This window comes from Brienomyrus brachyistius, chromosome 14 (assembly GCF_023856365.1).
Source record: "Brienomyrus brachyistius isolate T26 chromosome 14, BBRACH_0.4, whole genome shotgun sequence".
Taxonomy (NCBI): domain Eukaryota; kingdom Metazoa; phylum Chordata; class Actinopteri; order Osteoglossiformes; family Mormyridae; genus Brienomyrus; species Brienomyrus brachyistius.
In genome coordinates, this window is record NC_064546.1 from 14,093,508 (window position 1) to 14,116,468 (window position 22,961).

Consider the following 22,961-nt stretch of genomic DNA (forward strand, 5'->3'; position numbering starts at 1 on the left):
GAGATTATGGATTGGGGACGGTGGTGACTGGGTCACCTGAGGAATATATTGATGTCATTTCGACACCATCCAATTTAATTGTATAACTGCCTCTTGAGATGTCTTGATGGTGCCATCACCAAGGCACAATCATCTTGTACCCTGAGCATCCTGAGATAGTCTTCAGGTTGATCTAACCCGTTACTGGTTAAGTCATTGGAAGATGATGCTATAGGGGATGCATGGATGTGATGTGTATTGTGTGACAGCAATTTTTTCAGTCAATTGCAAGACTGTAATGTTTTAAATTCCAAACTCTGGAGATGTACAGCAATAGTTGATGCTTGGCGAGCCGCTGTACCAGGTGGACTAGCCAAAAAGAATACAGATAAGCATCCTACAGAGTCTAGTGGGTTAATATTGTCAAGGAAATGGATCAATTTTCTGTAACTGCTTGTCTTATTCAGGGTTGTGTGGGGTCTGGAGTCTATGGGCATAAGGCAAAGAACATCCCAAGATGGGGCACTAACCCATCATAGGGCTATTAAGCTGGGCTATTAATGGCACTGCCACAGGCAATTTGGTAACTCCAATTAAGCTCCGTATGTTTTGGGACTGTGAGAGGGGGGAAACCCACCACAACATCATGTCAACCACGGCACCACCGCAGAAAGATATAGAACAGTTATTTTAAAGAGCTTTGACTGAATTCAGCTAAATATTGTCTGCCAACAAGCTGAGTAATACTCCATAGCCTACACATCTTCCGTCATCTTTGACGCTCAGTCTAAGGAAGGCAGGGAGTAACAATTCACACCTGTAGCACTAGTCCCACGATATTACATATTAAGTGTATTGATTCAGCGCTATTTATAACTCTTAAACTATTACGCTAGCAAGATTAATATATTTTTCTATTATTAAAACAAATATTTTAAGGTTAAAGAAAGTGGAAGCGGTATCCCAGTGTGCTGTTTCCATGGCTACCGACACCGGTGATGCTGCGGAGGCGGGGTTTGCCAGCCTCTCTGCTAGCGTTTAACAATGATAAAGGATCTCTAGTCTTATCATTGTTATTGCTGCACAAAACCGTAAGACGAGAAATAGTCAGCAAAGTGGAAAATGGCAGGAAAGGACAAGGCTGCAAACGTAAGTGTTGCCAGTGTGAATCCTTTCGATTAATTGTTCATCAAATAAAAAGACATGGTAAAAATTATAATAACGGTATTTGTACGTTGGTATGCTCTTTATAATACCATGCCCGTGTTTTACCATTTCGTGAAACTAAAACATGCTAATAAATCAATGTTAAATTATGATAACAATAAAATGTAAATAGCCAACTGCGATGTATGTGATATAAAAATGTAATATTAATAAAATAAAAATAAAACGTGTATTCAATGTGAGAAAAAAGACGGTTCAGAACAAAAACTGATTACTCATTTTCAAGGCTTAAAATAAAAATTTACGAATTACACATCAGATCGATAGCCTACCTTTTTAAAAACATTATTGCGCATATTTCACTACATCGACAGGGAACATTTATACATTTTTACTTAATAAAAAAGATTAAAAATAACCTGTGCTCCTCCAAAACGACGTGATGTTGCCATTAATAGCGATATGTGAATTATTGTGTTTGTAGGAGGGACTGTACGTTGGAGAGATCAAGGGCGGGTTAAGACCAACAATGAGACTAGTGGTCATGGGTATTTTTAAGGAACAGCCCAAGAGGTGAGTTGGCACCTTTCACTTTAATTTCCACCCGGGTTTCGAGTTTAACACACATTGTCATTAAGTAGTACATTGGATGGATGATTTGCCGGTGGCTAGTTTTAGTCGGAATTCTATCTGCAATTTAGAAACAGTAAATAGATTGTACTACAAGTTGAATTGCTGGCTGATATTGCAAATTTATTCTTTGTGGAACTAGCAATTTAGAGAAGAAAAAAAAAACATATTTTCTGGGCCACAAAGACATATATGCAGCACACTCGATTGCGTTATGCGCACGTGATATGAACCATAGAGTGTGATGCATAAATAATATAGAACAAGAATATAGACGGCGAATATCATATCAGTTTAATCATATTTATGAACAAATAATAAAAGGGAAGCAAGGTGCTGGGAAACAAAGAATTTATTTTGGTTTCCCAGAAATGTTGAATATAGAAATATCATCTTCCACAAAGCGCTAGACAGCCTTTACCTTACAGATAAAATGTGTCAGTAGGTGTTAAAATATGCTATTTTTACAGGAGTTAAATGGCTTGTTGTAAACTTTGTTAATATTATACAAAGACATACCAGTGTGTGATACGTGTATCATGCAGTATGTGTAAAAATTGCTATTCAAGACCTTTGTTTATATTTTTCCTGCTATTTACACTGGGAACTGTGCATAGAAAATATTTAATAAAACATAAATGTGTTACTTAATTTACCATCATGTGTTCGCTTGCAGTGTCCTAAATTGTGCTAGTAATTATCACCATTAGATGATTTCATGATCATTTAGACGAAGGATGTAACATTTGGTTGAATATTGGCGGGTTGAGGTTTAACCTATTTTGTGATTATTTGGCGGGGGGGGGGGCGGTTGTATTGACTGGTTTTGAATATTAGGGAGATTATTACCCCCAGCCCACCCCACCCCATAATTTGCCCCCATGCTTCAGACTATCGCCTGTCCTGTCACGTGTCCCCGCAGTATGGTGGTGTCCTTAGCCAGTCATCCTGATGCAAACGATGCAGAAAGTGACGTCGGACTCCAGGTCACTGTCAGTTTCGCAGACCGAGCCGTTGTACGGAATGCTCGTCTGTCTGGGCAGTGGGGAATCTCTGAAAATGCACTGTCCTACTTCCCCTTTGCTGCCGGAGAGCCTTTCAAGGTAAGTTCTTCTGCTCTGTAATGTTTGTTGTCTTTTATCTATATATGCTGTTTTTAGCTTGAATTCTGACAAGCTCTCTCTCTCGCTCTCTCTCTCTCCCTCTCTCGCTCTCTCCCTCTCTCTCTCTCTCTCTCTCTCTCTCTCTCTCTCTCTCTCTGTCAGATGGAGATAGTCTGTGAACACCAGCAGTTTCGTATCCTAGTGGACGGCCAGCCGCTTTGTGGTTTCTCTCACCGGCTGCTCCAGCTCGCGTCTCTCACTGCACTGCGTGTTTGTGGGGACCTGCAGCTGACCAAGGTGGCATGAGTAATGAGTGTAACACGGCAGTAGCCTGCACGGTAAAGGGCTGAGGATTTAGACAAGTTGTTTGTCTTAAATGACATTTTTCATGTTCCCGATTCTGAAAATCTGGACCTTTTTTACCGAGTTCCAGCAAGCTGACAACTTTTTTTACCTTGATATAGGTACTGCAGATGTTTGATCTTACAATGTAAAGTGCCTTGTGTCAAGTTGCGTTGTCTGAGATTGAAAGGATTCCATACCACTTATTTTTAAAATAGCATCTTTTCCAACATGGTCGCCTCAAAGCACTTAGTAAACGTTCAAACGAGTATCAGTTACTGACACAATGGTGTCAGTGAATAGTGATAAAAAGCTGAATGACGCCAGGGGACAGGAAACAAAACTCCATAGTTAAATATAGGAGGGAAAAAAACTTTGGGGGTCCAAGGTCAACTGGCTGCTGAACCCTGCAGGCACACTGACAATACACAGCTACTGGCTACAAAGCTATGAGAAACAAAGGAAATTTCAAACCAGAGCCACTGCTTTGTCTAGTTACACAGAATGTTGGTTAGTGACACCCACTGATTTCCATGCAATCAGCAAAGAACACATTTATAGGCTTGTTATATTACGTTGACAGATTTAATGTGTAGTTTTGGGTATGATTTATGTAATATTACCTTTGGCTTCCAGTAAAACATACCCAAATAGGAAGATCCAGCTCTGTCATACCTTGTACATTAGCCTTTCATCAACGTTGTCGTTTTTTTTTTGTTACTTGAGTAAATGGATTTGGATTATTACACAGGTGAATTTTTTTTTTTTTGTAAGGAGTGTTTGTCAAGTGTTGGTACTTTGGCCTCGGAAATCATTGGCAGCGTTAAATAAAACTGCTGCTTCGGCACCTCTGCAAAATTTGCCAGGTGTCCGGAGGCAGCCAGTCGCTATTAGCAAAAAATGCACCGTTTTTACAACTGGCCGACTGCAGCAAAATGTGGCCTGCAGGGATAAAAAATGACGATCCAGTTACAATGAGAATCCACTGGAAGTGTTTTAAGTTATCCTTCATGTCTGCTGCCAAGTGTGTGGACATCCAGGCTAAAAGTGAAAAATAAACAGGGAAGACGTTCTATAAGTACTTTTTAAAATAGAACTGCTCAGATTTCTCAATACATTTGTTTTGCCCCTTTTTAAATAGCATTGGAATGTGAAGTTTGATATTAAAGTGTAAGATTACATATCCATCAGAGCTAATAAGTGAGAAACGTGCTCAAAGTAATGGCAATAATAATATCATTAAGTTTACTGGGATTTCTTAATTACTACCACCGTTGTGTTTTACATATTGTAATGCATTTGCAAACCTTAAACATCTAAAAATCGTTTGCTGTTTTGCCCTCAACGGTGAAGGTGGTGATTTATTTTAGAACCTTAGTCTTTGTTTCCCGATGCCTTCAACCACCAATGACATTTCAAATGAAGGCAAAGGTGGCCTTTTAAAAATTCATACTTTCATACAGCTTTCATGCTCTTAGTACTCTTGGCAAAGCTGTACCCGACCGATGTTCAGAAATGTTGCTGATTACTTTAATTACCATGCATTAAAAATGTATGTCTGAGCTTGCAGTTATTAAAGTGTAGTTATTTTCTCAGGTGGGCAAAAAAGCAAACAATTTGATGTACTCAGAATCCATTTTTTAGAAATTTTATTGACAGACAAAACATTTTAAGAATAAAATAGTTTAACCCACCCAATGTCTAAAACATAGTACACATTAACAATATTGTTCTTCTAACAAATACTCTGACTGTTATTGAGAAATGTAGTAGCTCTACATAAAAAGGCAAGAAAAAATATATAGTTATTAGCAATAAATAAGGCCAGGATATATACTGAGAATTACTCTTTTCAATCAGATAAAAAGTAGTTTTGGAAATAAATTCATTGCTATTTTACACGAGGAGCAAGAGCACTTTTAAAGGATTTGGTGCTCAACTCAGTAGGTCTAATTTTATTTTAGGATAGAACACTAATTACTGTAAAATGTTATACTCATCAGCATTATTCTCGTTCTAAGTTTAAAATACCAAAAACTTATTAAAAAACTGGAAAAAATGTATAAATGCACACCAACATTTTAATCACAGAAAAAATATGGTATATATCCCAAATAACACATCTCAGTTGTCAGATTGTAGCAATTTGGTTCTGGTACATTCATAGAATGTATAATGATAACACCGCTCATTCAGCGTCTAACTTATCAGTGTGGTGTTTTTCTCAACAAGGAGAATAAGCTTATCAGTTTTGCATAACAGAGAAAGGCGGGTCCTTTAGACTGGCTAAAATGCTGGTTTAAGGTGTCCAGTGAGATGCCTGTTTTATATTACATTAAAAACTCTGCGGACCTTATTTACTCTTTTCGTATCCTTTGACCTTAAGTATCACTTGTCCCCCTTAGCTTTCTTCTAAGTTTGTTGCTTAATGGCTTCTATCCATTCCGTCTTCTCCTGTCTGGTTGGAGCCTGGATGAAGTAGCGTGTGTTTGACTGAGTGATGATTTTGAACAGATTTCCTTGCACTTTACCTTTTACACCTACGACAATAAGTAAACATAGATAAATACAATTGACTCTGGTCTTCAGAACAAAGCCTGTGATTATGAACGGGCCAGGAACTTCGAACCTCAGACGTGACTCACCTGAGGGAATGCCATTATCATCCAGAGCAGACACGAGACAGCCTCTTAGGGAAAAGCCACCTGCAGGATTGATGTCATCCTGTGAGGCAAAGATGAGGTCAGAAAGGAAGTCAAGGAGTCAGTCTAAACATAAGGAGTAGATACTTCAGTTGAGGGAATGATGGATAACTTAATGAAACTATCTTACCTTACTAGGGTCGTAGTAGTGAAGGTACCCTGGTTCTGCACGAAGCACAAAGAGACGCACTTTCCAGTTCTTTCTCTTGTGGCCCTATAAATAGAAAACAACGGCAGTCGTATGAATACTGTGAGATCCCCGTATCTGTGATTCCCGTAACTCCGGTTGCAATCGGGGGCGTAGTTAGAGATGAATGGATAGGGGGGCTGATGGCAACTATTCATGATGTAAGTCAATAAATACACGTTTATTTGGGGCAGAGGAGGTAAAAAAAAAAAGCTCCCCTGAAATAGGCCTAGTGATACCACTGGTTTCATTATCCTACTGTAGCAGGAGAAATGGAAATGAGAAAAGCAATCCCCCATTTCAGCTGTCACTGAGTCCCAGACTGACCTGTTTAAGCAAGAAGCCCCTTTTCAGCACTTTACCACTCATTTCCATGCCGGTTAAGGAGGTATCTGCCTTCACACTGCCTCTCTTCTTAAACGTTTCAGCCTTTGGACGATGAGAAAATAAAATCACGTGCTGTTCATTCACATACATTTACGTTCATATTCGGCAGACGCTTTTGTCCGAAGCAGTGTACGATTAAGGGGAACAGCACGTTGCAGGCGTGCATGCTGTTAAGGAGTGAGCTGCGATTAAGCATAGCTATAGGCTGAGCTTCCAGCCAGTGGCCGTATTTTAGCTGAGGAGTGTGCGGACTCACAAAACTGTAGAGGGCAGTGGAGTCATCCAAGAACTGCTCGTTGAGCCCGCTGCTGTGAACAGCTTCCACACTTTTCAAACCCACTGGACGCACAAAGCCCTCTTCCAACAGTGCCGATGCGAGAGTCACTGCCTCCACCCGCGTAAGAACCAACTGCATAGACAGCAGCCAGTCTACTACAGCTGACCCTGTGAAACCAACCAGCAGTGTCCCTGATGACTCATTCTTTACAGGTTGGTTTTCTTGTCCAGTTCCACTCTACTAAATAATCCACTATATACTATATGACTGGGTAAACAGAATATGCACAGTGCGCACATAACACTGATCACCATCCAAAACCACGGAGTGCACAATATTGAAAATGAAAATGGCATCTAAGGGGACAGCCTGAAGTTGTTTTGGAAACTGAAAAAGAGTTACCTGAAAAGCAGTTGCTGTAGGAGCTGCCCTGCTCTGCATGGTTGGTGAGCTTGATGCCGTTGTAAACGTCATACATGGAGTCTACCACCTGACTGTAGAAAAAACAGTGAAAAAAAATGTGAAGAAATTAAGAAATCGAACCATCTACATTCAGAAACCAGGAGGTACAGCTAGAGAGAGTACTTCAAATAAACTGGGAATCATGGTTTTATAAAAAAGGATGTGAGTTCTCCTCACACTGGTCCTTAAGCTGATCTGCTGCGTATCTAAACGTTTGCGTAGGTCATGAAAGAAACCATGTAATACTCACTTCAAACTGATATTGTGGAGTTGCAGTGTCTTGGGTCCTTTAGATACAGCAGATTGACTCTGACCATCGGGGGGGCGGAGCTTCTGTACTGCTGAAATAATGCTGGCTGCCCACTCATCCCGATCCTCCCGAGAACAGGCCTCGAGGAAATACTCCGCGGAGTTCTGAGTCTGCAGCCTTAGGACCAGCTGAGACATGCCATGCAACATACCAGAACGCATTTCACCAACAGATTTTAAACGTATCATTAAAAAAAAAAAAACAGACATAAAACAACATTACAATAATCAGTTTGGAACACAAACGCCGTATCTTTCTGAAAAGGTCTCTAAATAGGTCACCAAACTGCACATTAACTGTACATCAACGCGTCTGTGTTGATCCGCGGCTTGTCTGAACTGAGCAGAAGTGGCACACCCCATAGTCACTGGAAAAATTCCTATCCCAGAACGTCTAGCGATATACCAGCATAAGATTGCTATTAATGACAGAATATGGTTGCGTTACAGTGCAGACTCACGGGTCTGTTCTCGTATTCCAGGTATGGGCAGGTGACAACGCAGCCAGGCAAAGTGATTTTTCCGCGCTGAGAAGAGTCTTTCTTAGTTCCATCGTACTTGTAGTAAATGAGACTGTCTGGGTACAGCACAAACCAGCGGGCTTTCCAGTTGTGAACAACGTGTCCCTTTGTGGAGAGAGCTCAATTAGTATAATAATAATAATAATAATAGTTAGAAATATATACATGGTAGTTATCTTTCTGCAGGTCTAAAAGAGAATTTACGTTCCGACATTAATGAAAGTTTAATCTTGTTTTGCTTACCCGCTTCACAAGGAAACCTTCTTTTAAGACGGAGCTGTCTGTCTCCTTATCCATGATGAACTTAGAAAATGTTGGCCCCCGAGCAGAGTTATATTTGAAGGGTGGTAAAACACCCAACCCTATGCGTCATGGATTCACGCCTCGTCTGTTTCCGTGTCCTTAGGCTACACGTTGTTGTCGAATAAAGAATCATTCTTTAATATTTTCTTTTTTACATTAGCAGTTCTAATGGAAAATCGGTGCTTAAACTGCAAATCAATCCAAGGAACACACCCACCTGTTAAAGGGCAGATTTTTAAAGAGCTAAATTTTAAAAAAGAAAAAATTGCTACCCACCTAACCAAATAATTGCGGCAATAATGTGTCACTGATGTTTCCCATGAATCAGCTATGAATAATGTTTAATCAGCCTCTTTCTAGTTTGCTTTGCGTAAGATAAAGCGGTTGTGATGTTATCCGCGTGTTTTGTAAACTGAGAAGGAATTAACGACGATAAATCGTGTGTCCGCGGTAGATGTGTTTTTATGTGTAACCTGTGAGAAAGCGGGCAGTAAAAGCTGAGCCCTACCCGATAATTTGAAAACAATTGCTGTGTTTTTGGCCCTGAAATGTACTTCAGTAGCTCTAAGAAAGGTGCAGCTCTAAGAAATTATCTGAATAATTTAAATACATAAAATGATATTTACAATACATGCAATGTTATGCGTGGGTCATTGCTACCCAGTAGCCTACTGGAATATTTCATTTAGTCCATCTTAAAAAGGTCATATATTACAGTCAAACAACTTTAGTTGTTTAGACTAAAGAATGTCTACCTGAAGAAAAACACTTTATCTAGCGAATAATGAGGAACACCTCCCTTATAAGACAGACAATGCACGCGATAACAGGGGCGGTGCCACATGGGGGTAACAGGTGCTATAATAAACCCTTCAGGGCCATTGATAATTATCACGTGTCTGCGCGCGTGATATGCTGCCAGAACATTAACGCGGGCTCTAAAAGACAGCAGAGGGCTCTCTTTCCCTTCTTGTGTGATTTCTTATTCTGTAGAGTTTAATGTTTATGCTCTCAGGCATAATAGCTCTCAATCATGCAAAAGTACTCGCAACAAACTATTTCGAACAACATTATACTCCTTACAATATCGAGATTGAATATTGTGAAGCGCTTGACCTTTTGACACGGGAACGTCAAATAAACATAATATCTCATTTTAAAATAGAATAATAAAATTAGAGCCTTTATGCTGGCTGAAATTAAGCTTAAGTTAGAACTGAATCAGCTATTGATAACAAATCAGTTTTTTTTCCTTTTCTCGTCTGGTGAATCTTTTGCCTTTATGTTAAAGTCACTCAAAAAAGACGTAAGTAAATGATTCTAAATTAAGGTGGAATGTTAAGCTGGAAGTTGCCCTTTTCTCAAACTGATTTGTGAAGAATAGCAATCCTGGAGAGAGAATCGCAGTGGCTTAGCATGTAGATGTTGATCCTCTTTTTATTAAAACGTACAACAGACAAACAGTATAGTGTGTGGGACAGCTGTGTCCAATGGAAGGACCACCTACCTACAAAAGCCTACTTTGAGAGGAAAGTGGGAAATTAAGGTCCACAGGCACAGACTAGATGTCCTGTAATCCTTTCCAAAGTCATACATGAAAAAGAAAAGAAAACCAGACAGGACGTCATACCACAGTTAAATTATCCTTGTTATGGAAACTTTTGTCGAAATTAGTTAGCTTACATGTCTAAAGACATATATGTATTTTCCAAACCTTATATATGCAATTTCCAGCAACATTTTTTGGTTCTTAACCTAAACCATATTGGGTTCCATTTGGTTAACTATTTTAATACATAACTTTACCCATCTATTAATTTTCTATACATACCTGTATTATTCAGGATTGCGGGAATACAGACCCTATCCCAGAAGCTACAGGCACGAGGCAAGGAATAACCCAGGATGGGGCACTAATCCATTACAGGGCACAGGGCACTCACACAATTCTGGCAGTTGCAGTTCACCTCATGATGAAATCTCATGATGACACTGGGAAAACATGCAAACCCCACAGAGGGCGGAGATTCGAACCCGGGTGGCAGAGGTGTGAGGCAACAGTGCCAACCACTGTGCCACGCCTACATAAATTTATATCTTAAATATTTGTTTTTGCTTTGAAAAGGTAAGGGATCCTGGGGGTCAGCTGTGATTATCCTTTTACAACCTACAAAGATCCATAATAAATACTTGTTTCTACAGTGTAAGGAAATGGACTGAAGTCATATGGAAGATTGGTAGGTAAGGGATACCTGACCTTTGAGCTTAGTAGATCTAAGGTCTAAAAGTCTGTAATCATTCTCATATGTCTCATTTTACAAGCCCCTTAACTAGTCAGCACTTGAAAAGACGAACTTTCAGCATACTCATTACATTCAGACCCTTTGGTAAGGTGTGGTGGAATGCCTTCTCTCTGAATAATTATTAACAATTCTCAAATATTCATTACGTAAGTGATGATACTGATAACACACAGGATGTGAAATAACTTAAAGCACGTTTGACAGTCCCCATTGCTTTCCCTTCATGCATGGTCACCTGTCTTTGTACCATTCCCCTAATGCATTAAAATGAAATGAAGCAGAAATATTTAATATCAATAGTTATACGACTTCTAATACTTGTTCACATAAATAAGTTCTTAACATATTTCCACTATCCAAGTCACATTTATGGCCGGAGAGATTTTTGTGTCTAATGATGGAACGAGAATTGAATTTTTTTTGGAGCTCTTGTTAAATAGGTTGATAACACATCTAGATTTTAGTTTATTTGTTTATTTGTTTTCAGCAAATAAAAGGTATATTCGCTATGTGCTACCATTCACTTAGAACAGAGGTGGCTGATCTTATCCACAAAGGGATGCTGTGTATACAGGTTTATGGGATAACCTATAGATCAGCGGCTAAAACCCAGGTTTGAGAACTCTTCAGCCAATCAGTCCTTGAATTAGTAATTAGCGAAAAACGTGACTCCCTAACATATACACCGCCATTTTCTGGATAAGACTACCCATCCACGATTTAAAATTTCACAACATAATTTAAATAATACATATGTGATATTTTATATCATTATATATATATTTTATATCATCACAATTATGAAGATGCCTAAACTCAAGATCAAAATGAAATTATACGATATCTTTGGTGATTGTCAACATGCTCACTTGGGCACTGTTTGACAAACCCTTTTCCTTTTGTAGTTGCCTGTAGTCAGTAATATAAACATTAATTATCTGTTCTTGAGTTATTTGGCCCTATGATAAAAATCAAGATAAGCCTGTATTTAGTAGAACATGAATCAATTTAAATCTTTTATGCCCATCTTGCTATTTAAAAGGATCCAGCCATAATAAATATAAATAAGTTTATTCGATGGCTCACAGAACATACTGTCTATTGCTGCAATTGTTAATAATTCAATAATACCTATTCTGTTTAAAAACAAACACAGCACTAAACCAATCATTTCATGTGTTCTACATGCAATATTTGAAATCATCCATATAAGTATACAAAAAACACAGAATAAGGTATTACATTTATTCATTATTTTAAAGAAACAAATGTTTAAGAATATCAACTTACTGCTTAAATCTGATTTCCCAGGCTTCAGAAATGTAACAAAATTGAATTTACATGTGTCTGTTTGCATAACAACTTAAACAGGTAATACAATCTGCATACAACCAACAAATATTTAAAGAAGGATACAGATGTAGCTCTTATAGCTTATACAAATTTTTGGAAGAAAAATTTAAAATATGTATGTCTTTTTTACAGTATCCACACGGTATTCTATGATAAATAAAAGTACTAATACATATTTTACATTAATTTAGCTATGATGACATGGTTATTAAACCAGGTCATAAAATCTGCATGTTTTTGTAACTTACTACTGATGATAGTCCAGATAGAGGACTACATATCTGTGAGCTAAGTTATGAGAGAGAGAATAATAGTCACTCGGGGCGGAGCTTAGCGGGAGGGCTGATGACATGATAGGCGAGAGGGGCGTGTACCTTTATTCTGATTAGTTGGTTGTGTTTTGATTGACAGGTCCAGGTGGGCGTGTTCCTTTATGCTGTCAGATGTATTTCACAGATAGGGCCACATGGGTACATGTGCCGTTATCCTGATGCTTTAAGAGAATAAAAAGACATTACCTGTATTTATTAATGTACTGTTTTTAAATACGTTTTAAGGAATAATAAAACTTTTAGAAGGATGATTGTAAACTAACTCATACAAGTCCAGACCTGCTGTAACGGGTATCAGGCCACAGCCACCTGCTGTTAGGAGGCCGAACTGATACACGCGTCCCAACTTTCCACATTTTAAAAGAAGAAAACACTTAAACTCTTTATGTTTAGCTAACATATTTAATGAAGAAGAAAAACTAGCAGTATTTGGCAATGTTGTATTTCGGTGTTAGGTATAAGGTGGAAGAAAGCATTTAACCAACAATCTTTAAGGAACTTTTACAAAAGTAGCAAACTTTTTTCAGTAAATGTTTGTTCACGCTCATGCGCACACACACACACACACACACACACCCCGAAGGTTGGAGCTTTAGAGTTTAACTTTAGGTTTGTGACAGTAGGATCGTGATGTGTATTCAAACCCAAAGCACACTAACTTAGGTATTCACAAGCCTTATCGCGAAAAATCAGACAGTAATAGGCTTGTGAACGCCTAAGTTAGTGTGCTTTGGGTTTGAATACACATCACGATCCAACTTTTACAGACCTAAAGTCTGTATAGCCCCGACCTCCAGGATGTGTGTGTGCGTGTGTGCATGTGTGTGCGCATGAGCGTGTACAAACATTACTGAAAAAAGCGTGTTTATTAAAATAACTAAGGCTTTATTCTTTTTAAAAATATGTTTTTAATGCTTGTTGCTAAATGCTACTCACTAGTTCCATCCATCCATCCATTTTCCAAACCGCTTGTCCTACTGGGTTGTGGGGGGTCTGGAGCCTATCCCGGAATCAATGTGCACGTGGCAGGGAACAACCCAGGATGGGGGGCCAGCCCATCGCAGGGCACACTCACACACCATTCACTCACACATGCACACCTACGGGCAATTTAGCAACTCCAATTAGCCTCAGCATGTTTTTGGACTGTGGGGGGAAATCGGAGTACTCCACACACATGTGACCCAGGCGGAGACTCGAACCCGGCAACAGTGCTAACCACTGCACCACCATGCCGCCCCCCTCACTAGTTCCTACAGTTATTAAATGTCATTAAATAAACCCATCCTATTTAAAATAAACTAACGAAATACAACTAAATTTTTAAGTTTTTATTCTTTAAATCTTATTGGGTTAAACATTTTATGGTAATTTGTCATACACTATTTAAGTTATAGTGCTTTATTCCAACTAAATGTCGTTAAATATTTGTGCGTATGTTCTGTTCAGAGACGCAGCGGTTGTCCGGACCTACTCCCCAGAGACTGTGGGCAAGGCCGGGAACAATCTCCTGACATAATCATGTTGCGAGAATATGTTATCCAGAGCCCTTGCACTGTCTCGCCGGCTTGTGTTGTGACCATGTACGATTTAGCTGTGTTAAGCTGACCGGTGGAGGTGACAATGGGTCGGTCGAGCTCCTTGCGGGGTCTGGTTGTGTGAAGTCTGCAAAAACTTGACCTAATGTTTTTCATCCCTTAAATTTATTAAAATAACTAAAATAGCACATTTATAAATACAGGTAATGTCTTTTTATTCTCTTAAAGTTTATTGGGTCCTATCTGTGAAACACTTATCACTTATCAGCATAACGGCACATGTACCCATGTGGCCCTATCTGTGAAACACATCTGACAGCATAAAGGAACACGCCCACCTGGACCTGTCAATCAAAACACAACTGACCAATCAGAATAAAGATACACACCCCTCCCAACTGTGACATCATCCGCCCTTCTCAGTAAGCTCCGGCCAAAGCGACTATTATTCTCTCTCTTATGGTATGGGCTCCATGCTTCCTGACAGAGTTTCTGTATTGTCCGGGATTCAACCATGCACATCTGATAGGATAATTACTACAAAGCCACAGGATGAGCAAATCTACTCCTCAGAAGCAAACCACCCCAGGGTAAACTAAATATACTCAGCAGCTGAAGTTCTAAGCAAAGCACATGTGTCACCATTTTGAAGTACTTCAGAAGAGCACCGCCAAAGTATGCATATGCGTCAACATAAAGGACTGGTTGTGTACCCAAAAACTGGATGATGACGCCTGACCAGGGTAGGGGTTACTGTTTAGATATACATCCGTCCTCTCGACTCAGCTTGTGCCACACAGAAACCACCTTCTCAGGGTGTGCAATGGTGTCCCTCCACTGCTCGACAGCGTCAGAAGTGCTATTCTCAAATCCAAGGTTCACCTAAACAAATAAGAGCCGTATCAAAACTGGCATACCAGGTGCTAAGCAGCTGGTTATTTAATCCTACATTTAAGTCTACTGATAGCGTAGTCAACTGTTTGATAGGTGCGAATACTTGCAGGATGTTTAAGATGTGCAGTGGGGGGCGTGGTGTGTGTGTCTGTTTGGGTTTGCATAGATCACATTTGAGGACCAAATTGTCCCCAAAGTGTAGTAAAACCTGCAACTTCCTTACTTTTGGGGACACTTCTTCAGGTCCCCTTTTGGATAACCTCAATAAGTGCCAAAAGTCTTGTACTTTGGTTGGTTACTTATGGTTAAGGTCAGGGCTGGGTGGGGGTTAGGGGTGTCACAATTGGGATTAGGGTTTTTCCCATAGAAATGAATAGACGGTCCCCATTTACATATGTACACCAACTTGTGTATGTGTGTGTGTGTGTGTGTGTACATGCATAAGGAGGACGAAGCAAGTATTCTCACCTGGCCCAAGAACTGCTTCCTGCGCACAGAGCTGCGACTGTACAGTTTGGCAGAAAAGCAAACACCTTGTTCTTGAGTTGTCAAAGGAAACAGGAATGTTTCTGACCACTGCACTTGCCCCCCTGGTGACTTCAGAGCTCGGGTCTTTTTCTTGGTGATAAGCTTACCCAAGGAATACATCTCTGCCTTAACAAAGAAGCCTAATGGAGAAGATGTCATCATTAGGTAAAAGGACATGCCAATCATCAATTGTCTCACGCATTAAACACGTTGCAAAAAATTGCATTCTATCAATATAATCCATGGATTAAAAAACTAAATAAAAAGTAATAGTAAATTATGACAAGAGATACATATTAGATGCACTGTTGACTTCTTTAGACAAAAACCTACTGTTGCCACAGGTTTTGGCAGTTGTTGCTAGACCACCTACTTTGGCTGAACGGTGCAGAAGAACTCGGGACATTTCGGGCTCCCAGCACCTGGAGCTGAATCCGACCACAGACAGCCTGGAAACACGTGGAAATCTGTAGCTCCGCATGGCAGATCTGCAGGAGAATGCAGCAATGCCCCCCTCCCCTGAGTCCGTGTCTCACTGCAGAGCAACTAAAGAATTCCTATGTACTTTTACATATTGTATTGATGTACTTGTGCATTATTAATGGCAAAGAGCTAATACAGTTATGGCACTGAAGTCTAAAATTTACCGTGAGAAACGTGAATGAGGTTTCCTGGGACAAAAGATGCACTGCGTACACCAGCCAGGATTTATAATATAGACATGGTACGCACTTACACTAACGAATATTATGTATCACTAATATTTATGTTATATGACTTCATGTGAGCCAAATGTGATCTAAATCATTCTCAGTATTGCTTTTGGCTTATGTGTTGTCTGCAAGGTTCTGCTATCTTTCAGCAACTCCAGAAATGTTCCTGTTTTCACGGCCAACTCGTACATAACTGAAATACAGAATGTCAAATAATCAGAAGGGTTTACTGTGCTTGGTTTTACTGACCTTTGAATTGTTGAATTATGTGACAGTTTTGAGTTGAATAAATCTGTAAAGTTTTGTAACTGTGTCATTTTTATGGCCTATCCTGAAGTCCAATCCAATAATTGGCCACAATATACTTTAGTTTCATAATCAGCATCGGTCACTGAAAAACACATATGACTGACCACTATTGCAGCAGTCTATTCATGGTTTTAAAAAATATACTGTAAACATTTAAAAAATGATCAATATTTTATTTTTTATCAGAACAGTAAAATAAAGGCGTCAATAAAACAATCACTGTTTGTATTTCATCAGCACTTTCCCAGAACTTACAACTTCCTCAATTCATTATGTTAGTTCGGTTGTAGATAATAATGTAAGACGAATTCCCCATCTAGGTTAGCGAATTTTTCAGTGTGCCTCAATTACCATCTTCACCATGTAAACATAATAATGCATAACATTTGGTACTCAGTTGCTTAGAGTGAGTCATAGGCTTCCAGAATCTGAACTTGCACCCATTAATTCCTTTGTACCTGTAATAGTTACTAACCTAACTAAATGTTTCTGGAGAGTCTGAGGTAAAAAGATACCAATAGCAACTCGACACACATAGCCAGTGGTAGATATCGAACCTACAACCTTGGAACCGTAATAGTGCTATCATCTGAGTCACCACAACAATAATATCACAGATACTATTTGCACCAAGGGTGGATAGCCAACGGTTAGCCAATATGGCCATTTGCACCCGGGTGTGCATAACAGACAGACACTAAAGATTCCATGGCTAAAGCAAGAGTTCCTTGGTTAGCTCCTAATGTGTCCTCCTGTTTCCGGGGCCTTCAGCCATTGAGGAGACCTGCCACCATGCATACACCATGCGTTTACCTGTTGTGGAGCCAGGGGGCTAGTAGTGGATAGGCTAAACGTCAGTGATTAATGTGGTTTCATTTCTGCAATATCTCACAGGTCAACCATGACTTCCAAGGCAGGAGACTCACCGAAGCTTTGGATGGTGCATGGATGTCCAACCAGTGCAGGGTTTCACTGGGTCCCAGTTGCCGTAATGACACTGCACACTCGCCCAGCGTGCACTTTTGAGGGAGATACGTCTGAAGCCGGAACACCAGACCTACACCGTGCAGCTGCTTCAGAGACAGACTGAAGACAAACGTCTCCATTATCTCCAGATCCTGTGATTAGATCCAGGATGTTAGAAATGAATTCAAAACGACGAGCAGAATTAAAACACCTCAAAATTAACTTTCATTATACCTTGGAAAGGACACAAAAGTGAAACAATGGTCTAACTGAAGAATAATTCCATGAATCACAGAACTTGGTTTCAGGTAAATTAAAATAAACAGTTACAATAAAATAAGTACAAACATTATCATGGTTTCTTGTTCGATTTATTCGTAGTTGACCATATTGGAAGAAACAGAATGTGTTTATAATGTGCAGTAAGCAAGAGACAGGTAGATTAATACCCACAGGAGTGGCCTCCTTGATGGAGCTCTTGAACTGTACTGGCTTGGCTGTAGTAATTATGCCTTTGATTCCAATCTTCTGCTGTTCTCCAAACACCACTGGGAAATACAGGTCTTTACACTGTGTCAAGCAAAATTAAGGTTCACCCATCCGTTTTAGTAGTTATACAAGGCTTCATTACTTAATTCCTTACTTCATTACTTATTTGCAGCAGGACTGAACTTAATGACTCAGCGGTAATGAAATACGTAAACTTTCTAAAAGTTGGACAGAATCAAAAGAAAAGTCAATAAAGTACAATCCCATGGTCTCGTTTTACAGATTCCTATTGCATAACAATGGGGCGTTTCACTCGGACTGTAATCTTACCTGTAGGAGTGTTATCCAGACCTGCTCTCGGGCCTCCTGGTAACTCAACCTTATGCTCAACCTGCCTTTCTCCCTCTCATCCCCCGAAAGCGTAATGGACTCTGTGTAAGTATGATACCATCAATCACCACTTCAAGTTGGGGGCTTTTAAAAAATGAAACCTTAGCAAAAATCAGTGTTTGTAGAAGCAAAAATAAAAACTTGCACCATTAACTTACAGGATTGCCTTTACTTAACTATCCAATAATGGTATGTATAGTCAAAGACAGGTATGTATCTTTTTAAAATATTTGGGAATAATTACTTTCTATTGGTGCTGGTTGTGCGACGTATATTGAGGTTATCTACACGTTTCTGGCTCTTAAAGCTGTAGAGGTCTCTTCTAATTCCAGAGCTATTTTCTAACTCAAGTGAAATAGAGGCTTGCATAGTAAAACCTGCAAATGCAATCCTGGCATTCCTGAGACAAAACCCTCCAGAGTATTTTTTTCCCTCTTAGCAAAGGGCTTATGTGTGACAGAGAAGTTACTGTTGCTCCTGAATAAATGGTTACCAAGGCTACGGCTGCTTCCAGGGGAGTCTCTCACAGAGGAAACACTACTCCTGACACTGGATACTGAGTCATAACACTGTAGGGGGAGAAACAATGACATTGTGTGACACGTGAGTAACAGCATCACAGCTGGATTTCCCAGCTCTTAATGGTCACAAGAAAGCAGTGAAAACGAAACCTCTAAATAAACACTATAAATATTTATTTAAAGACTGTATATGATACAAAAACAGAGCAATAATTAGACATAATCACAGAATATATCAGAAAACCTGACATGTGACAAAAACTAAACAATGTTGCTAAAAGAAAAGACATTGAAACAGTCATAACCTTATTGAGAGGACATGCCAAAGAGTTATTCATAGAGGTGTAAAAATTACCTAGATGGACAATCTCTTTGACAAGCTGAAAACCACTTTCTCAGTAAATGAACAAACAGGCAGTTCAGGGACACCTGATTAGTCGTTACACCAAACTCTATACTGCACCACTTAAGCTTAATTATATAAGTAAAGTGTCACAAATTTCAATCAACATTTTTTGTGAGCTTTGAGTTCAATATCATTATATTTGTTATAATGAAGCAAATATTTTACTACGTCATATGTCCAGAAAAAAATGCTGCGCTAATTAATGGCAGACATAATTACTAAGGAATATAACCTTGACACATCAGATTTGGTTTGTCCCAATTAGATAATATATATATATTTTTTAATATGAACAGGTATGTTTTCTGTACAACTTACAATATCACATAAATGTCATCTATCAGAATAAGAAATTAAATGAAGGGTAACTTGAAATTAAACCAATGAAAATCGAAGGTCAAGGTGGTACTTTTCATGGTAAAACGAGATGAGGGAGATGATTGCCAAGCTCACCTGCACGTGATTCGGAAGGTGAGTAAGGTCTAACACGGAGTTGCTAATGGCTGCTTTCTCGCTCTTCAAATCGCAAACTGAAAAACAAGACAAAGTTAATCAAGGACTTGTGACTGGAATTCAGACTGAGGAGATGTAATCAGGAAATATAATGACGTATGAAAATGAGAACCTATCCTGGAAAACATGCTTAGAGCAGAAGGAACTAAAAATAAAATTACATGTGCAAATATTTAACCTGAATCCACAAACAAAGAGACTGGGTGATGTAACATATCAAGGATTTTTACTGTTGCAGCTAAAAGACGGATATCCTGAACTTAACAATGATTCAAAATATTTTTACTATTTGATACTTTGTATTCAAAAAATATGTTTGTTATAATTACCCACAGGTCACTTCAGAACAGAGGCTATCAGTCTGGTTGTGTGATAACAGCCGAATGCCCACTGAGTTAAAAAGTGACAAAGTAATTACACAGACTTGGGATTTTGTATTATGTTTGGGTTGTAAGAACAAAATGGGCAGATTCAATCTGAAAGACCTTCTGAAGTTCAGAAGGTTATAAAAATGAATGTGCTGCACTATCCAGTGGGTAACTGGGAAATTGACAAACCAGATCCATATGTGCCCATAACATTGTTCTTGGATATGGAGTGGCGTGAGGATCCGGGAAGATCAGCCAGGGTGCTCTGGTTCAGAGAGTAGCACGGATTGTAGACAATGTGATTTGTCCTTGACAGCTCAGCTTTCCGGTCTGCGTAGGCCCTTCTAGTCGAGTCTAGGAAGTAGTAAGCAAGAAGACAAAACACTTATACAGTTATAGGACTTACACACTTGTTCAGGCCACAAGTATTTATGTATCATCTTGCCTGGAATATGAAATATAGTTTAACCCTTTTTAAATTAAATTACACTCATTTTTGCACAATATATTGAACATGGACAGGTACCTCAAAATATATTCAGGTTCCTCATTTGCCCATTTTCTCAAAGCTGCCTAAGGTTGTCAGTGTGTGTGTTCTGTATTAATGTTCTAACCCGTAAGTTAAGGATAGTATAAGTGATGCGGCTTTACATTCAGCATCTTCTGTACACCCTATCCTGACTTAAATATAAAATTAATTTTCCGACTGCAGGAAATTAGTCTGAGAAATAAATATTTGGTAACACTTTTTACGAATGCCATGTCTATAAGAATCTATGAACACATTCATAACACATTATAATGCATTCACAAAGCATCACAAACCTGACTATAAATATTTATAAATAGGTATAACACATTATAACCATTTTATGTAGTGTGAATGCTTTATGAAGCTCTGATCTATAATGCCCTATAGATGTCTTCATAATGCAATACAAATCATCCTTAATTTTTATACCGAACATTGTAATGCATTACGAGGGGTATATACAGTGCATTATAGCTGAGAGCTTAATTAGAACTTATGAAGCATTATAATCAATACTATAATGCCTTATGACTGTCAATTGAATATGCTGCAAAGTTTTATTAATTCTTATATTTACCATTATAACACATTATAGTATCTATAATGCATTATAGATGACAGCTCTAAGTAAAATGTCACCACTTTTTTTTAATTCGATAAAATAAGCAGTTAATCTGACAAAGAGAGTTTACAGTCCTGTTGGAAAACAAGCTTAGCGATAACTTCATGAAGTTAAAAAATAAATAGTGTGAGAATTAGACACATTTCTCCAGAGAAAGGAATATGGTTTGTAAAGTGTCAGGGTGACATACAGTGCAGATCATCCCCATAAACAGGGTACTGGTTGCCACTAGGCTGGACGTAAGAAGACTTGAAGGCAGGAAGCACAAAGGGTACATCTCTCCCGTCTGCAGGGAGCTTGGACAGGAAGTAGTCCCCGGAATCTCTGATCACGTTTTCGGAGGGAAGACGCCTTGGGTCTGTTTTCAATGCTGAAGATGATCTCGCTTTAATCAGAAAACAGGCTTTAAAATGGTGTGATTAGATTTTATACCAGGTGAAACAAGAATGAAAAGATTTATAAATATACTAAACAATGTTTCTTTCAGCCCCCCCTTCATTCAGAGCGAACCCCCTAGGGTTCCTAGCGCTGGTTGATATCCATTTGGGGGGGGGGGGGGGGTCCATTATTTATTAAATAATGAGAATCCCTGTGCATTGATGACTAAATAATTGTTATGATGGATGGAGAGTGATCATAGTTTTTCATTTGATAATGTAATAAATCCCAGCCAATGTACTAATTCCAATACAACTGCAAATAAAATAATTACGAATATACTGATGACTGAGATCCTTCAGTCAGAATATTCAGTAGAAATTTAATTATGTAAAATACTTTTTAATTTACCTTGGGATCCAGTGTCTTTGATCTTGTGTGGAAAGGTCTTGAAACAATTTTTAAGACACTCCATCGCCATACTGTAAGATTCTACTGAATGAAGAGTAAAACATAAAATAAAAAATAATAAAATAATAAACAAATTAATAAATAAGCTAAAAATAATACGCCTAAATAAGCATTACCTTTTTCCCCACATACTGACTACTAATTAAGCCCTTTTATTCTGTATTTAAAAGTAAATCTAAAAAAAAAGAAAGTATGCGTAAATTTATATCAGTACAACACAGGTTTGTAGAAGTTCATATTCATACGTTGTGCGATGTGTATTAACCGCTATTTACAATATACTTCGCATATATTTTAGTCTCGGGATGCCATCAGCACGAAATCAATGTCTGAATAAGTTTAACAGGAATACTAAAACTTTTGACCTCTGAAATTTAATGGAAAAATAAATAATGCGACCAAGAAAAGGAATCATACCTAGGTTTTAAATGGTTTCCCAGGAACCTGAGGAAGGCAGTGCCATCGGTACCGTCTCCCAAAAGAATGTGAAGCACACAAACCATCGCCTCCGTCCCCCGACGAAGCTTACGCAGGAGTATTATAATCTCCGCGTTATTACTAGTAAACGCTCAGTATGAATTTAAGGTCATAGCGCCCGTCGAGTCACAAGCAGTGAGAACTTACATGTTATCTATCTTGGAAACTAAAGATAAACTTCTCGGTACTTCGTAACATTGCGTTTCATTCCGAGTTACGCATCGAAATGTTACGTTTGATGCACAAGCTTCGAGCTACTTGGAAAACGTGAAAACGAATATTTCTTTTTAGTCTTGATGTATTTTAATTAGTAGTATTTATCCCGCTTTAGCAATCAGGACGTTCATTTTTATTTAAGTGACAAATTTATTACATGTTATGAAACATTAACATAAAATACCAAACAAGAAAGTCTTACAAAGTACAAAACATTTTAAAAGAAAACCAGTGTTTTGTTTCAGGTTGTTTTAGTTGCCTTTACCTCCTCAT

General features: G+C 38.7%; 3 protein-coding genes across 4 annotated transcripts; 1 reads left to right on the forward strand and 2 right to left on the reverse strand.

Annotated features, from left to right (window-relative positions):
* The first annotated feature begins 953 nt into the window (after positions 1 to 953).
* Positions 954 to 4,802, forward strand: si:ch211-10a23.2 (Galectin-related protein A-like). Its single transcript, XM_048975527.1, has 4 exons — positions 954 to 1,128; positions 1,631 to 1,719; positions 2,699 to 2,879; positions 3,042 to 4,802. The coding sequence occupies exons 1-4, from the start codon at positions 1,102 to 1,104 to the stop codon at positions 3,183 to 3,185; spliced, it is 441 nt and encodes a 146-aa protein (XP_048831484.1). The 5' UTR covers positions 954 to 1,101; the 3' UTR covers positions 3,186 to 4,802.
* A 51-nt stretch (positions 4,803 to 4,853) lies between these two features.
* plek2 (pleckstrin 2) lies at positions 4,854 to 8,528 on the reverse strand. Its single transcript, XM_048975526.1, has 9 exons — positions 8,310 to 8,528; positions 8,007 to 8,171; positions 7,487 to 7,674; positions 7,177 to 7,268; positions 6,754 to 6,941; positions 6,438 to 6,539; positions 6,054 to 6,137; positions 5,867 to 5,945; positions 4,854 to 5,761 (listed from the first exon to the last, which is right to left on the reverse strand). Exons 1-9 carry the CDS (start codon positions 8,361 to 8,363, stop codon positions 5,634 to 5,636), a joined length of 1,080 nt encoding a protein of 359 aa, XP_048831483.1. The 5' UTR covers positions 8,364 to 8,528; the 3' UTR covers positions 4,854 to 5,633.
* Positions 8,529 to 13,141: 4,613 nt separating this feature from the next.
* Positions 13,142 to 22,535, reverse strand: LOC125708140 (tandem C2 domains nuclear protein). Of its 2 annotated transcripts, none has more exons than XM_048975711.1 (12): positions 22,413 to 22,535; positions 21,936 to 22,016; positions 21,337 to 21,531; positions 20,182 to 20,346; positions 19,565 to 19,641; positions 18,678 to 18,753; positions 18,125 to 18,225; positions 17,759 to 17,875; positions 17,266 to 17,457; positions 15,691 to 15,805; positions 15,258 to 15,457; positions 13,142 to 14,777 (listed from the first exon to the last, which is right to left on the reverse strand). In XM_048975711.1, the coding sequence occupies exons 2-12, from the start codon at positions 22,003 to 22,005 to the stop codon at positions 14,646 to 14,648; spliced, it is 1,440 nt and encodes a 479-aa protein (XP_048831668.1). In that variant the 5' UTR covers positions 22,006 to 22,016; positions 22,413 to 22,535; the 3' UTR covers positions 13,142 to 14,645. The 2 variants fall into 2 exon arrangements, with proteins under 2 accessions (XP_048831668.1, XP_048831669.1); XM_048975712.1 differs by having other exon boundaries at positions 21,936 to 22,019; positions 22,413 to 22,519.
* Positions 22,536 to 22,961: the final 426 nt, after the last annotated feature.